The sequence below is a fragment of the Phodopus roborovskii genome, unplaced genomic scaffold (genome assembly GCF_943737965.1).
Source record: "Phodopus roborovskii unplaced genomic scaffold, PHOROB, whole genome shotgun sequence".
Lineage (NCBI taxonomy): Eukaryota > Metazoa > Chordata > Mammalia > Rodentia > Cricetidae > Phodopus > Phodopus roborovskii.
This window is the reverse complement of record NW_026126525.1, coordinates 42,290,349-42,304,610: the sequence shown is the minus strand read 5'-3', so window position 1 is coordinate 42,304,610 and position 14,262 is coordinate 42,290,349. Positions and strand designations below refer to the sequence as shown.

The window sequence follows — 14,262 nt, the reverse complement described above, 5'->3', positions numbered from 1 at the left end:
AACTCAATGCTCTACCTTCTTCCAATGATGAAACCGAACACCATGAACACCAAGATGATGGTCCCTGCTACTGCCACCACAGCAATTATGATAACAGGATTCTGTTCACTGGAGACTGCTGTCGCTATAAACAGAGGACAGAGGCTCAGAACCATTCACTTTTAAGAGGAACATGAGAGGCTGAATGAAACAATTCAGATCATTTACTTTAATTCTAATTTCAAATAAATTCATTTTAATTAACAGTATCGATTATTATTTCTTTGTGCATTTTAAGAAAGTGGCAAGATTAGACAGGAGATGGTATATTTATGAAAGTCAAACTTTTCCAACTAGTTTAAAAATGTCTTACAGTTACTGAATTACAGTCTTACTTTTCCATACTAATAATTCCCCTAAGGTCAATAATAAAACCTTCTTTACACTATCTACATGGATAACTCTATGAGTCATGTCCTCTAAAGTAGCTTGTGATTTAAGATGTGTGGTGATATCTAGTTCTTACTCTAACAAATAAGACCAAAGGGCAGAGCTACACACTAGTTAGCCATAGAGGTCTGGAGTTCTGTATAGACAGATAGTGTTATGGCTGGGCATAGAGTAGAATATAAGGTAGGAGGAGATAGCAGCTCAGCCTTTTTCAGTCTGAGGATTTCATAGATGTAAGAAATTCTAGTGGCTGGCTGCTCTGCTTCTCTGATCTTTCAACTTTCACCACCTAATATCTGACTCTGGATTTTTATTATTAAGACCAAGTAGAACTCATGCTACATAGATGTTTCAAGAAACATGAGCTTATCACTTCCATCTCTGTACCAGTTTTTATATCTCCTCTTTGGGTAATTTCATTATCAGCATAGATAAATGGATAGATACAATCAATAGACATGGTATATAATGAAAATTTACACCTCAAAATTACTCAGTTACAAATGTGTGATATACAAAATCAAATCAATATAGTTTAGCTACTTCTAAAACAATCAACAACCATAGTCTTCAATACGATGCACAATGGAAAATATTACTCTTTCTTGTTGGTGGCAAGGGACTGGGTCACTAGAGTATAAATTTTGATCTTTCCAGAAGTGCTTTGACTCAGCCAGCAGTACTCACTTCTAAACCTAATGGAACCTTGTCAAATATACCCATATTGTATCCCTTTGACAATGTACCCTTACTTCTGTAACAAATACTAAAGGAATAGCTCCTGTTTTAAACAGGAAAACTATAAAGATATCTAGCCAGGTAGTTTCTTAATGCATGCACTACACACTCTCCTTAATTTGTCACCAGGTGATCTACCTCCAGAGAGAACTAAACAAAGGAAATTTTTTTTTTAAGGTAAATAACCTATAAGTGTTAAATTCTGAGTTACAGTTGACTAGAAACACAACTAAGAAAATGACTTTTTAGTTTACTTATTTCCTTTTTTTATTTATTTATGTAGTTATTTGTCTTTCTTCGTGGCTTTTTACATATACAGAGAAGATACAAAATAGAGTAATTCTCATGAGGAAGGAAACAATTACACACTCAAGTGTAGAAATGCTTTGTATTCAGCATCCCAAGGGGTAAGTTCTCTGCTTGTCTAAGGCTCAGTTCTTCCCTTAGCTTCAGAAGCAAATGCTCCAGTGGAAACACTGAGCTCAACTGAAAGGTGAAGCAACATTCATGAAGGTTTATTTGTATGTGTTAACTTAATGGTGAACTTTAACCTTTCAATAGTAGGCCTATATTATTAATATTTTCATCTACGTCCATGGAAGAATTAACGATTGAGGCAATAATCTAAAGACCACTTTAGAAAACTTTCTAAATCAATAGGTTGACTAAGCAGAAGGGGAAGTGGGTATGTTTGTGATATTGGATAGACTGCTAAATTCTGTTTGAAGAATGCCTAAGTGACCTCTTCCAGGGAGAATGTTCCCTCCAGTCTTGCTTCTGAGTACAATACATCAACATTTCTTGGGTGGTAATACTTCATCTTAAATTCTACCATAGTTAACCATATGGGCATAAATCATGAACTTAATATACCTTTCCACTAAGCTTAGATGGAGGGCACTTAGAATGTCTAGGACACTTCTGTTGTGTACATAGTTCTGAGAGAAGCACAGAGATTGAGTCAGCTGATCTCAAAGGGACTAGTCTAGGCATCCCTGAAGGTCCTCAAGAGATTTATAAAGAATCTCAAGACCAATATTATTTTCTTATATTACAAACATATTGTTCACTCTTTACAGTTTCCTTTGCTTATTAATGCATTATCAAGAGTTCTAGAAGCTTCATGACCTAGTGACATCACACTAATGGCTAAATTAAGTGAGACAAGTATGCTTTGTTTTAACTTATGTTAAAATATTGAGGCTTCCTCAATATTCTTAAGAGGAACAGATGTTTCTGAGAAAAAATTCTTAAGAATAGTTTAGCTAAATAATAAGACATTTAGAAACTTTTCAAACTATGCAGTATCCACAATACTTGGAGTGTATAAACTTAATTTTGGTGTTACTATCCCAAGACTTAGGGAGAGATGAATGCACCCAGAATCACACACATTGATATCACAAGGTGAGAATTCTAACACCTATCTCTGAGCACTGATTTGTCATGATAACAAAGCCCATGTTGTGTGGTCTAGTCTTTTTATATTTGTTGAGTGATTTCTATGCTACATACACTACAGTAAGAATTGCAAGTCAATGGCTGAAAGTAATTTTTAAAAACATATGAATAATTCATTCATTTTACTTCTTAATGGAAGAATATATCCTAATGATAAAAATTACCATATTGTTTCTAATACAAAAGCCATTTTAACATTAATTTCATGTGATCTGACTCTTCACCTTAATTTTGAAGTCTTCACTACTTCCCTTTGAAATAATGAAAATACTTATGACTATTCAACTTCAATAAATAGATAGTTTGTCCCAAATTACAAAGTCAGGAAGGCATAGAGATTAATTTTCAAAGTTTTCAAAGCTAAAGAAGAAATAACAAACCTTGAAGTGTCTCATTGCATTGAAATATATAAGATGATGTTGAAAAAATGTCACCAGTTGGTAACTATGGCAGTATAGTTCAATATTGAACCACTTTTTTTGTTTCAGGGTTGAAACATCTACTCCAGGTGCTCTAAGATTTCTTAGGACTTCCTCACAGATACTCTAATTTTGTTATTATATATTCCATAGTTAATGATACAGATGAAAATAAAGTACATTTATTCCATGACACCACATTGTGGCAACTTTTTCACTGATCCTTATAACATGTACAATTCTACACAATTGATTGATTCTTCATATGAATTTGATATATATTTTTTGTTGTTCATTTTAAAATGTGATATTTTGAAAGAAGAATTTAGCTAACAAATTTACCAAGCCTTGGTTATTGAAAAGACAATTTATCAGTTTAGTCTATCATTAAAAGAACTATAATGTTTTTTCCGGTCAAAATAATTCTGATCAAAGCCTCATTACTTTAAAAGCTTTTTCAAAAGTGAAGAAAGAAAGTAATATCATGAATTTTTCTTCACTTGTTTAAAATTTTATAGGAATACTAGGATGACAAAGGACAAAAGAAAAAAGCCATTGGGTAAATTTTCTGTCTAAGCATCAGGAGGAATTCAATACTAGAAATGTGGAAATACACTGAGGTCTTGAGCCAGCTGGAGAATGGCCAGCAACTGTACTTATGGTGCTCTGAGCACAGTGTGAGGGGAAACACAAATCTCAAGATGTAACTGTTTACATATTATATGCAGCATAGTCATATATTTTAACTACAAATTTATTTTACATTGTGAAATACAAACATTTGTTAAATGGCTCAAAACTTATTGATTATGTTCTATTTTCATGTTGAGTGGGAGGTTTCAGGGTATTCATTTATATTTCATATATATTTAGTATTCTCTAGTATAACTGAAATAATTCATAACAGAAGAGAAAAAAAGAAAAGCACACGTTTTGAGATCCTTCGGAGCCTTCAGTGTTTTAGACTATTGCTAGAGGCATGAAGCTATGATTAACTCAAAATCACAACTAGCATACTGTTGTCCACCTAGCCATCATTTTGGGCCTTTACTGTAAAGGAAGCTATTTGATAAAAATAATTCTAGTAGAACACTCTGAGGCCTACTAAAACAGCTTGTGTCAACACCAAACTAAACAACACCTACGTGTTTCTGAATTCACTTTCAATAAATAAATATACCATACATTTAAAAGACTAATTGATATCATACGGGTTAGATACTGTTATATAAAGAGAATATTTAATAATTATTTTCCTGAATGACCTTTAGAATGAGCACACTTACGTTCATGTATTTTCATTTGTAGATATTTTTAATGCAAAATTATCAACCTCAATGCAAAATACTAAACCAAAACAAAAACCCAAGTAACAGTTACAAAGTGAAGAATCTGAACCAAAGATGGTAATTACCTTCAAACATTTTACCTGCAGCTTCCTCTAGAGTGGCAACATCAAGCCGGGGGCTGTAATTTCCATACCCTGCAGCAGTGAAAGCCCGGATCTGAAAAACATACACTGTTCCTGGTTTCAGATTATTAATGGAGGCCGAGGTGGACTTGGTTTTCAGCGTTGAGTAGGTCCTTTCTCTTTGATCCTGCAATGATATTTATAAGGAAAATTGATTTGACAGGTGATTCTGGTAATTGGTTTTGATTTACTGCATTGCTTTTGTTTAAATGAGCCTACAGTGTACCTTCTGTACTGAGTGTTTCTAAGATAATGTGCCATGAAAGCATGTCTTTGCTTCATACATTTTAAAAGGAATAATTTCATTAAAATGATCACAGTGTTTGGGCTTTTGCTGTTTTGGGACAGTGCACAGTGGCTACAAATTTTTGGACATGTTTCTCTATTGAGTAAAATACAATTACATCTGGTCAATGTCTGCTTTAGTAGAGGACTTCATATAACTATGTAGTATTTCAAACTCTTTTCTGAGTGACATTTAGCAAACAAAATCCATATGCCAACAATGAAGCGTGCTATTAAATCAAGAAATTCAGCTAAACATTACAACCATAGTGACACAAGAGTGATGCTCAGTATAAAGGAAGAAAATTATATCCACAGAATAGTACTTATCAGAATGTTTTAATTACAGCTTTTCATTCTGAGAGTAAAATATGTGAATTACAGCTATGGTTTGACATTATTTTAAATTTAACTATTTTACCCACTTTTCCAAATGTAAACAACAAGGCTTGCAAAAGTCATTATATCAGCTTATATTTTTTTCTATTTTGTAATATCTTGTAAGTGTTAAGCACATTATCGAGATATTATGTATGTATATATGTATATATATGTGTGACATTTTACATATATGTTGGATAAGCTTAAAATTTAATTAAATATGAAACTTCAGACACCTAAAAATTCATCAAAATAATATTTAAAAGCATAACACCTAATTTTCGTGTAGTGACTTTCTTAACCCACTTATGAAGATTAGTTGAAAAAGTTATAGTTGTTTAACTATAAATTTTGGGGTAGTTTTTGATTCCTTCTGTAAGTACCAATGTCAAAATTGTTTACTGAAATCTAAAATATCACCTTGATTTATTAACCTTGACACTGATACTTCGAAAAGTGGAAATAAACACTTGGACTCACATCACGGAGTTGATTCATGATGGCCATCAGCATAAACCAGTTTATAAAAATGATGGTGGGTATTGTATATGAAATGAAAGACAGTTGAAGTACAGTCTGAGAAGAAGAACAAGAAAGAGCTCACAGGAGGTGAGCAACAAACATGGGCCGCATGCCTTCATTTCGCACACCACACTCCAGTACTACATTCCAACAACTGCCTATTTTACACATTGCTGGCTGTAAATACATTCTGTTTCTGTCATGCAAATAAAGCCCAGCAATTTGAATGCACTTATTTCTGAGTGAAGATTTGCAAAAGATTGTAGATTCCCTGTGAGGAACACTGCCATTTTGTACTGTAAAATGCGCTTTATTGACTTTAAGATATGCCAATTTCTAGAAGGTCCATAACAATTAAGGATTACAGCGAGAAAGATATTAAAAACCAGCGCTAAAAACAATGATACTCTTTAAGCACACTGGATGGGAAAAGAAATGTATTTTTTTGGTACAAAGCTAAAGCATAAAAATGCAGCTGAGGCCAAGAAGAAAGTAAATCAGAATGAAAATCATAAACCAAACTATTTCGAATGAACATTGACACTTATTTTAAACTTTCTTTGTTTTTCCTCACTGGGGGTAGAGGAACAATGCCAATGAATTGCATGCATTTCAGTGAAGTCAAAGTGAACTCAAATTTTGCCAAAATCTTAGGACTTTATTTCATAATCATGTCTACATAGTGAAGTAGTTCTGTTCTGGAGCATTCATCTAACTCAGTCAAATTGATAAAGGATCATTTATTCCAATTAGCATTATGATACCTAATAGTGGTAGGTTCTGTGTTTTATATTTTGAGTGATGCCTTTAAGTGTGGTGGAACTCAGAGAATTGTGAATAGGCTTTATGTTTTTATGTCCTCTCTAAATAAGTCACTAAGGAACATATTTGTATAGACAGATATTTCATATAAACACCTGGTCATTCTAAGAAGAGAACAGGAGTAGGACACGAGTTTTAGACACAACTTTCTATAGAAGGAACAGCATGGGATGTAATAATCTTGTACATATGCTATAACTTTCAGAGAGAATATAAAAGAATGAAATAACAACTTTCCAATTTAGTGTTGGAAGACATTATAAACATACAAAATATCATTAGCTATGGTAACAGCATTTGAAGACATCAATCCTAGGAAAACCCTAAATTAAAGTGTCATTCATTACACACATAAATATACTGAATATACTTGTATATACACATATAGTTTTCAAACTATATTGTGCTGATTACTTTCTGTGCCATTAGAGCACCTTATATCTAATTATTATAGAAAAAAACTGAAGAAATATATTGCCAATATTCTCACTTGTATGACACAGAATGCTAATAAACAGAATCTTGATTCTAACGTGGAATGGAGAGGGTGAAGATGGTTATTCAACACAGCGAATCATAAGTATGAATTTTGAAGAAGCCTCAAATAGTAGTGTAACGATCAGCACTAGAGTCCAGTGTAGTCAGATGGTGTCAGGCACTGCTCTCACCGCAGTTCCCTCACACTTACTTTCTCATAGTACTTGATTTCATATTCCGTGATGACTCCATTGGGATGTTCTGGTTCCTGCCAGGAAAGCTCCACACTCCGCTGCAGCACTCGCTCCTTCATTACTCCACTCACTTGCGAGGGAGCTGTTTGGACAAGATGTGTCAATAAACAATGAGAAAATTCACTGGGTGCCTCAAATCAAATGTCACAACTGATCAGTCCCATGCTGTGCCAGTTTCATTAAGGTAAAAGAAAGCACCTTTTCATAGCTCACAATTCAAAAGCTAATGAATATTCAAACAGGACCTTATTACTGCTCATAAACCTTAATAGAAATTTAAATTAAAGTGCAAACAGCAGAAGATAGCATTGTTCAAGTTAGTGAAAAATGGAAATGATGGGACTGAGAATGACAATTAAGCAAATGAATGCTAATTAAGGCTAGAAAATATGATTTCTGATTAATCTCCAATGATAAACTGAGTCCAAATATTTATTTTACATAAAACAAAAATATGCTCTTCTAAAGAAATAAAAAAAAATCTAAATACTGTAGAGAAAAAAGTTCATGAAATAGATGAACAATTTTCAGTAAGAGAGTACATACTTTAAATGTCATTGTTTCATTTGTGTGTGTGTCTGCACATATGGGTCCATCCCTGTTTATGTATTCTCAAGAAACACCAATCAATTTTGGTGAAAAGTTTTACACGTCATTAGGAGAAGGTGCTAAAAAAGGCTTGAGCTTTTCTCATGCCAAGCTAGACATGGCACGTCCTCGACTTTACACTCTGGCATAAGTAATGCACAAAGTAATTTAGGCTCCAAGAGCTTTGGTCGGGGCAGTTCAAAGCTAAAGTCTTGCTTTCTCTTTCTATGCTGATAATAGTATGTGTAGAGTTCCTTCATTATAATTAGTGGCATATCCTCTTTCTTGTAGCTAAGGCTTTGGAATTCAGTAAGCTAATTTGCCCTGTCCAATTTGCTTGGTGATGATTAACTAGTTGGCTACTCTGCCTAAGTGAGTAGCTGCACCAGTTTGGCTGAGTTTCAGTGGGGTCATTATGTTTCATGTATCATGCTCTATCTCATTCTGTAAAATATTTTCAGGCTGTTAATTTAATTTTCAGATGTCCAAAATTGTTAATAATCCTGCTGACAGAAAAGCAATTATATGGGACCAAAGCCATTTAAGCAAATTTCTGATGTTTATCCCTTTGGCTTTATTTTGTTTCTTTTACTTAATACTTTCTTGCATCAATATCTGGAAAACACATTTTTCACATCTTCCTTGCTTTGCAGTTTTGAAGGAAGGGTGGCGGCCAAGAGTCATATTGGCCATTTCCCCCCACATGACAAACAAAGATTAACTAGGCAGATGAAGACTTTCTCTTGAAGGCAATTCAGATGTAGTTCTCAGTGTACTGTGTTTACAGGTAAATGCCTATCTGTTACATTAGTCATGAAGCACATTTGCAGTAAGAAAACATTTTCAGCAATTTTTATGCCTTCACAGAAGATGTGCAAACTGATCTCTAAACTCATGAAACCCATGCTTAGCGCAGCGCCCCAGACTGAGATACTTGAGGGGTCTCCATAGCCTCGGAAGCATAAATTCCAACCAATGTTAAAGTGACAGTCGTTGTATTTATTGAACAGTTTCTGTGGGTCTTTTTTATTCCAACGTCTAGAACACAGCCCAGATGCAAACTCTGCAAAAGGCAGCACAGTAATATGCATAACTAGGCTGCTGCTCTCTGCTTAAGCATATAATTTAGGTGTGCATTGTGAAAACAGGTTGAGAAAAGTAGGAGACATGGATTAACACAGTTAAATGTTCAGGCCTCTTTCAAATAACACATATCACATACTGTAGTTTTCAGGAACTGTTCAATCTCTGCTCAGTTGCTGTCTCAAACTATGAAAGTGACAGGAAGCCCTGAATTCTCTGAGCTCTGGAGAAAATGTGGGCTATAAATACACCTCACTTAGTTTCTGCTACATAGAGCAAACTCTAATGTAAAACAAGACTTGATACTTGAAAGTTACACTAAAATTATGCTCACTATTTGAAACTGTAAAAGAACTTTCACAGATATAATTATGGTAATTGAGGATTTGGGGGAAAGGGTGCCAGAAAACATTTGAAATCTGTAATATTTTGAAATTCACCCTTTAGCTCTAATGGTACACTATGCCACAACACATTTCTCCTCTTTGCACAGGAGAAACCATGCCCATACATGACACAGTGTTCTTTTTGGGCACTTACTTGAGTTTTAAACTCTTGTTGATAGTATATTCAGCCACACATTTTTTTTTAAAGTGGCAAAGACAGAGGGATTACAAGGTGACCCTTGAAAATAGTGAGAATAGTATAAGACAAAAGGTCTTTTAAATACAAGGTTTGCTTAAAAAGAAAATAAAAAAAACACTGGTATTTTTCCCTAGTTTTAATAATTTAGGTATAGAAGATATGCACCCCAAAGTACACCATCTATAAATATAGATATCTTTAAATTGGCCATATTTCAAGGTTAGTTTGCAAGGAAAGTTAGCTAAAACAGTGATGTAGGTGTGCTGATGCTAAAACACAATGCTTTCTATGGCTACCTTGTCATATTTGATCTACTTCATAAATCTCAGTGTAGCAAGCAGTTTCACCAAAACCCCACTCACCCAAATGCTCAGTTAATTATAATCCATGGTTCATTCATGAAAACGAAAACCAACAGCTAAATTATATAACATTTAACAACCAATTACATGGTATGGCATTAATTTATAATGTCCATACTTTTTAAAATGAAATCAATATATAATTCAATTGGAACTGATGTGACGTTAATAAGCAATAATATGAACTGGGAAATATCTGTGAAAAACTTCACAGAGTAGAATCACTCAACATAAAATTTTAGTAGAGTTTCTATTGAATGTTTAACTTTCCTTGCCTATATTTCTAGAAATATTCAAATAAGATAATTTCAACTTGTTCAGCAGAGGTGACTTTCTTGTTTTTTGAAATTTCTTCCAAGACACGGGAGGGACATAAAAAGTGCCATGTAAAACCAAGCGATATTATACATGGTTAGGTTAATTGTACTAGGAATCAATACTAAATGGTGGTAAAATATGGTCTTAGGAAATTAATGCATTCTTTCCACAGCTGAAAATGGTTAATATAAACAGCATGATAACAACATTGGTAAAGTTTATGAAATCAGAAATTAAAAGAAAATGAGAGGCAGAGAGAATGATTTTTGTTTTTACTTAGGTAAGATTAAAGCTTTGGACTTATAATCTATAACCTGCATATATAAAGCTAAACTAAAGGATATTTTACATAGTTCAAATTTCTGCACCACTATACACAATCCTTTACCTTAGTTTCTCATTTAATATCAGTTATGTTTAATTTACAGACAGAACAAGGCCTCCGTTTTCCCTTTTTAGAATGTTAAGCATGTCTTTCTCTCTCCCCCTCTACTCTCCCCCCCCCCTGTGTGTGTGTGTGTGTGTGTGTGTGTGTGTGTGTGTGTGTGTGTGTGTGCTGGGGATGGTATAGATATGGAAATTATGGAAATTTTCCTTCATGAAGCAGAGGAAGGGATTATTTGAAAACACAGTGTAGGAGGCACAGTGACCCCACAGAGGACACTGCAGATGAAAGAGAAACTACAGGCTTTAACATGGGAAAATGCTCCAGCTGGGGTTGGGATGTGCTTTGGGAGAAGACAGAGGGATTGGAAACCTGAAGGAGGATCATTATACTTTTAATGAAGGGTCCTATGGTAAACACAAGAAGATATGGAGACAAGCTTTAGGATTAAACACTGGTCCTGGCTGACAGCAGAGAAGTGAACACTTCATTCCTTTACAAAGTACCAAAGAACTTAATGAGTCTGGAGGAATTTCTTCCATAAAGCTTCCAAAATTACAAAGACAAGAACATACAACAAAATAAAAGTTCTGTTGAAAGGGAAAAGGAAGGAAGAAAGAAAGGCAGGGAGGAAGGGAGGAAGGGAGGAAGGGAGGCAGGGAGGCAGGGAGGCAGGGAGGCAGGGAGGCAGGGAGGCAGGGAGGCAGGGAGGCAGGGAGGCAGGGAGCCCAGATGAGCTAACAGCCTGATGAAACTCAGTACAAAGGACTGAGCTGAATGATACACTGCCCAAAATTCTGTTTCACATAATTGTGGATTATAATTAAATATGTTTAAAGTTATTAAGTTTGAGAGTAATTTCTTATCACACCAATAGTAAAGAAAGATTATACACCCAATTTTTTTATTACTATAAACAAGACAAGTGACTGCATACATCATGATGTGATCTGTCAGACACAATGGCATGTAGATAATTTTGATCTAAAGCTCCAAACACAATATTGTATAGGAACAAGCACTACTCGATATAAGGAAGAAACTTTGCATGTGTATAGTAGGACTTTACTGAAACTCTTGAATTTTGTTTTGTTGTGGGTTTTTAAACGTACTTTATAGCAGTCATCATTTTATCTAAACAGATTTTCTAGCTGCATTTCAAAGAACAGAATGGACATTTATCAGTAATTCTATTAGTGAAATGAGGAAACAAGTATGAAATGTCCTATGAGCATGAGTCCATATTTTTCAATTATTTTGGCATTTATAAATTTCCAATTAGATGATTGCAAAAGGTAGAAATGAAGATTCTTTAGAACACTGTCCTTTCACTAAATACTTTTTTCAGTATATATTATTTATACAAATTTTGATTTTAAGCATCCTTTGAAGGAAAAGGTTTATGCATCATTAGTAACTTAGTATTTCATTATAATGTATTAAGCCTTCTTACTATTCCCTATCATTACTTTGTTTTCACATTTTAAAATAAGCCAAGCTACATACAATTTATTTCAATTTCAGAGTGCTAGTTCCTAAGTATTGTGACAGTGTGGTTTTGTATAATATAGCAATTTAGTTTTGGGGACAAGTAGGACCACATATGAAATGCCAACAAACAATTTTATTAAGATTTAACTTCCTATAAAAAAGAGTCATTGGTGTATTATGAACAAGAAGTAAAATATTCTAGCCCATAAAAATGAATAAAGGCAGTTGAGTTGGAAGAAATCAAGAGTACCTTACGTGTAACACAGTCCTGAAAAAAATCTACTTGGAGGAAAGGGTGCTCTTAAGCTTAAACAAAACAAATGTCATTTTATACCAAGTAGTTGGACAAAATTTCAGCATGAATTGAGTTGATATTTTTTACTGGAGCATTCATTAAGACATGAAGTTCCATGAAAAAGTGGTCATGACATCTACCTGATAAGGCATGCTGGGCAGAGCCCTCCTCAAGTGAATGTGGAAGCTACAATGGCATATTTTCAAACAGAGAATAGACTAGAAAATACAGCACGTCAAATTCCTTGTCCTCCATTTGGACAGAATTCCACTTCTTTAAAGCAACAATTACATAAACAATCTTCCAATACTTTATGGGAATAAAATTTTTTTGTCTAGAATCACTAGATAATCGTTAACTACTGTTTGGATGCAAAATTATTCTTAAGTGCTCCAAACTTTTCAGTGAAATCTCTCAGTCAAATATGTCAGGGAGAGTGTGGTAAGCTGTGGAGATTCATGTTGGCAGAGTTCCCAAACACATGATCACACCCATCACTCCTGAAGAACTATCAAAACATCAATTGGTAAAAAATTAATTTGTCATTCCTGTCATTTTTAATATTCAAAAACATCCTTAGAATATAAACTTCTGCACATGGCAGGTATAAATCAGGAACTCCCTTTAGTGAGACTTCCTCCTCATGTAGCCCTGTTCACAGAGGAACTAGGAAATAGTCTCACAGGACAACTGGAAAAGTTTAAGGAGCCCCATGAGAAGAGTTATCTAACTTTTCAATCAGCATTGCAGAATCATTCTTTTGCTGGTCTAGCTGGTGTTATCCAGGAGTGTTTGGAACTTATTAGATGCAGAATAGACTTTTCTATGATCCTAAGGAACTTTGGAAAATTTTGCTCATCTATTACACACATTCATATGAGTCTTATGTTTTTCAACTTGAATTCTACAATTTCAATTAGAATACTACAAGGTAAGTGTTGTTATTTCTATTTTATTGTGAGGAAATGGAGTCATATAGATATCATGAAGCATCCTATCAGAAAGAGCCATATCTCAGGTAAATCTATGCTTTCAAGTCCTATTTCTCATTTTTGACTCTACCTGACTAATAATTCCAGATGCTTCATGTCCTGAGAGAAGGCAGTAGAAACATAATTAAAGCTCCCAGGCACAGCTCTGTTTTAGGAAGTGGTGGAAACTTTACAGGATGGGGCATTTCTGGATGAAGTAGGTCACTGGGGACAAGTTATTAAAGGCTATACCTGATTCTGGTCTCTCTCTTTTTGCTTCCTGTTCAGAATGGGTTCAATGGCCTCTGCCACATGCTCCAGCCACCAAAATTCTGTGACTCTCCACAGACCCAGATTCGATAGAGATGGTCATGATGGGATGGAACCCCAGAAACCACGAGCCAAAATATCTGCCTTCCTTTTAAGTCATTTATATCAAAGGTTCTGCCCCAGGGAGGAGGATGCTAACAAAGGGATATGGAAAGACAGAAGAAATCTGCTATACAGGAAAAGGCCTGTATACGTGTGTGTGTGTGTGTGTGTGTGTGTGTGTGTGTGTGTGTGTGTGTATATATATATATATATATATATACATACATACATACATATATATATATATATATATATACAGAAACACACATGACACACATGACACAACTTAAAAAGCACAAAAGTAAAAGTGAAACCCTCTCCCTGAAATTCTGCTACAGAGATGTTTCTCTTAAAGTAACCACCGTAAATAGTTTCTTTGATATACTTCCTGAAATAGTCAAAGTAAACCTAGTGTGTGGAGTTTTTGATCCTAAGGGTATTATTTTAATGGTTTTCTGAATCTTGATGTCTCCTTCCTAAAGTATTTCAGGAGTTGAGTCAATTAACACTTGTAGACCTGCAGTCTCCCTTCTCAGCTGTTGGAGTCCCACAT

The 14,262-nt window shown here is 34.5% G+C and overlaps 1 protein-coding gene across 5 annotated transcripts in view; it reads right to left on the bottom strand.

Annotated features, from left to right (window-relative positions):
- The window catches only part of Epha7 (EPH receptor A7), a 140,804-nt gene that overhangs the window by 16,858 nt on the left and 109,684 nt on the right, over nucleotides 1-14,262 (bottom strand). For 3 of the 5 annotated variants that reach the window (XM_051198057.1, XM_051198056.1, XM_051198060.1), the window contains exons 6-8: nucleotides 7,217-7,341; nucleotides 4,462-4,645; nucleotides 16-124 (exon numbers count right to left, since the gene is read on the bottom strand). In XM_051198057.1, coding sequence (XP_051054014.1) covers nucleotides 16-124; nucleotides 4,462-4,645; nucleotides 7,217-7,341 — 418 coding nt within the window. The remainder of the gene's footprint in view (nucleotides 1-15; nucleotides 125-4,461; nucleotides 4,646-7,216; nucleotides 7,342-14,262) is intronic. The other 2 variants (XM_051198059.1, XM_051198058.1) reach the window with 1 other exon arrangement.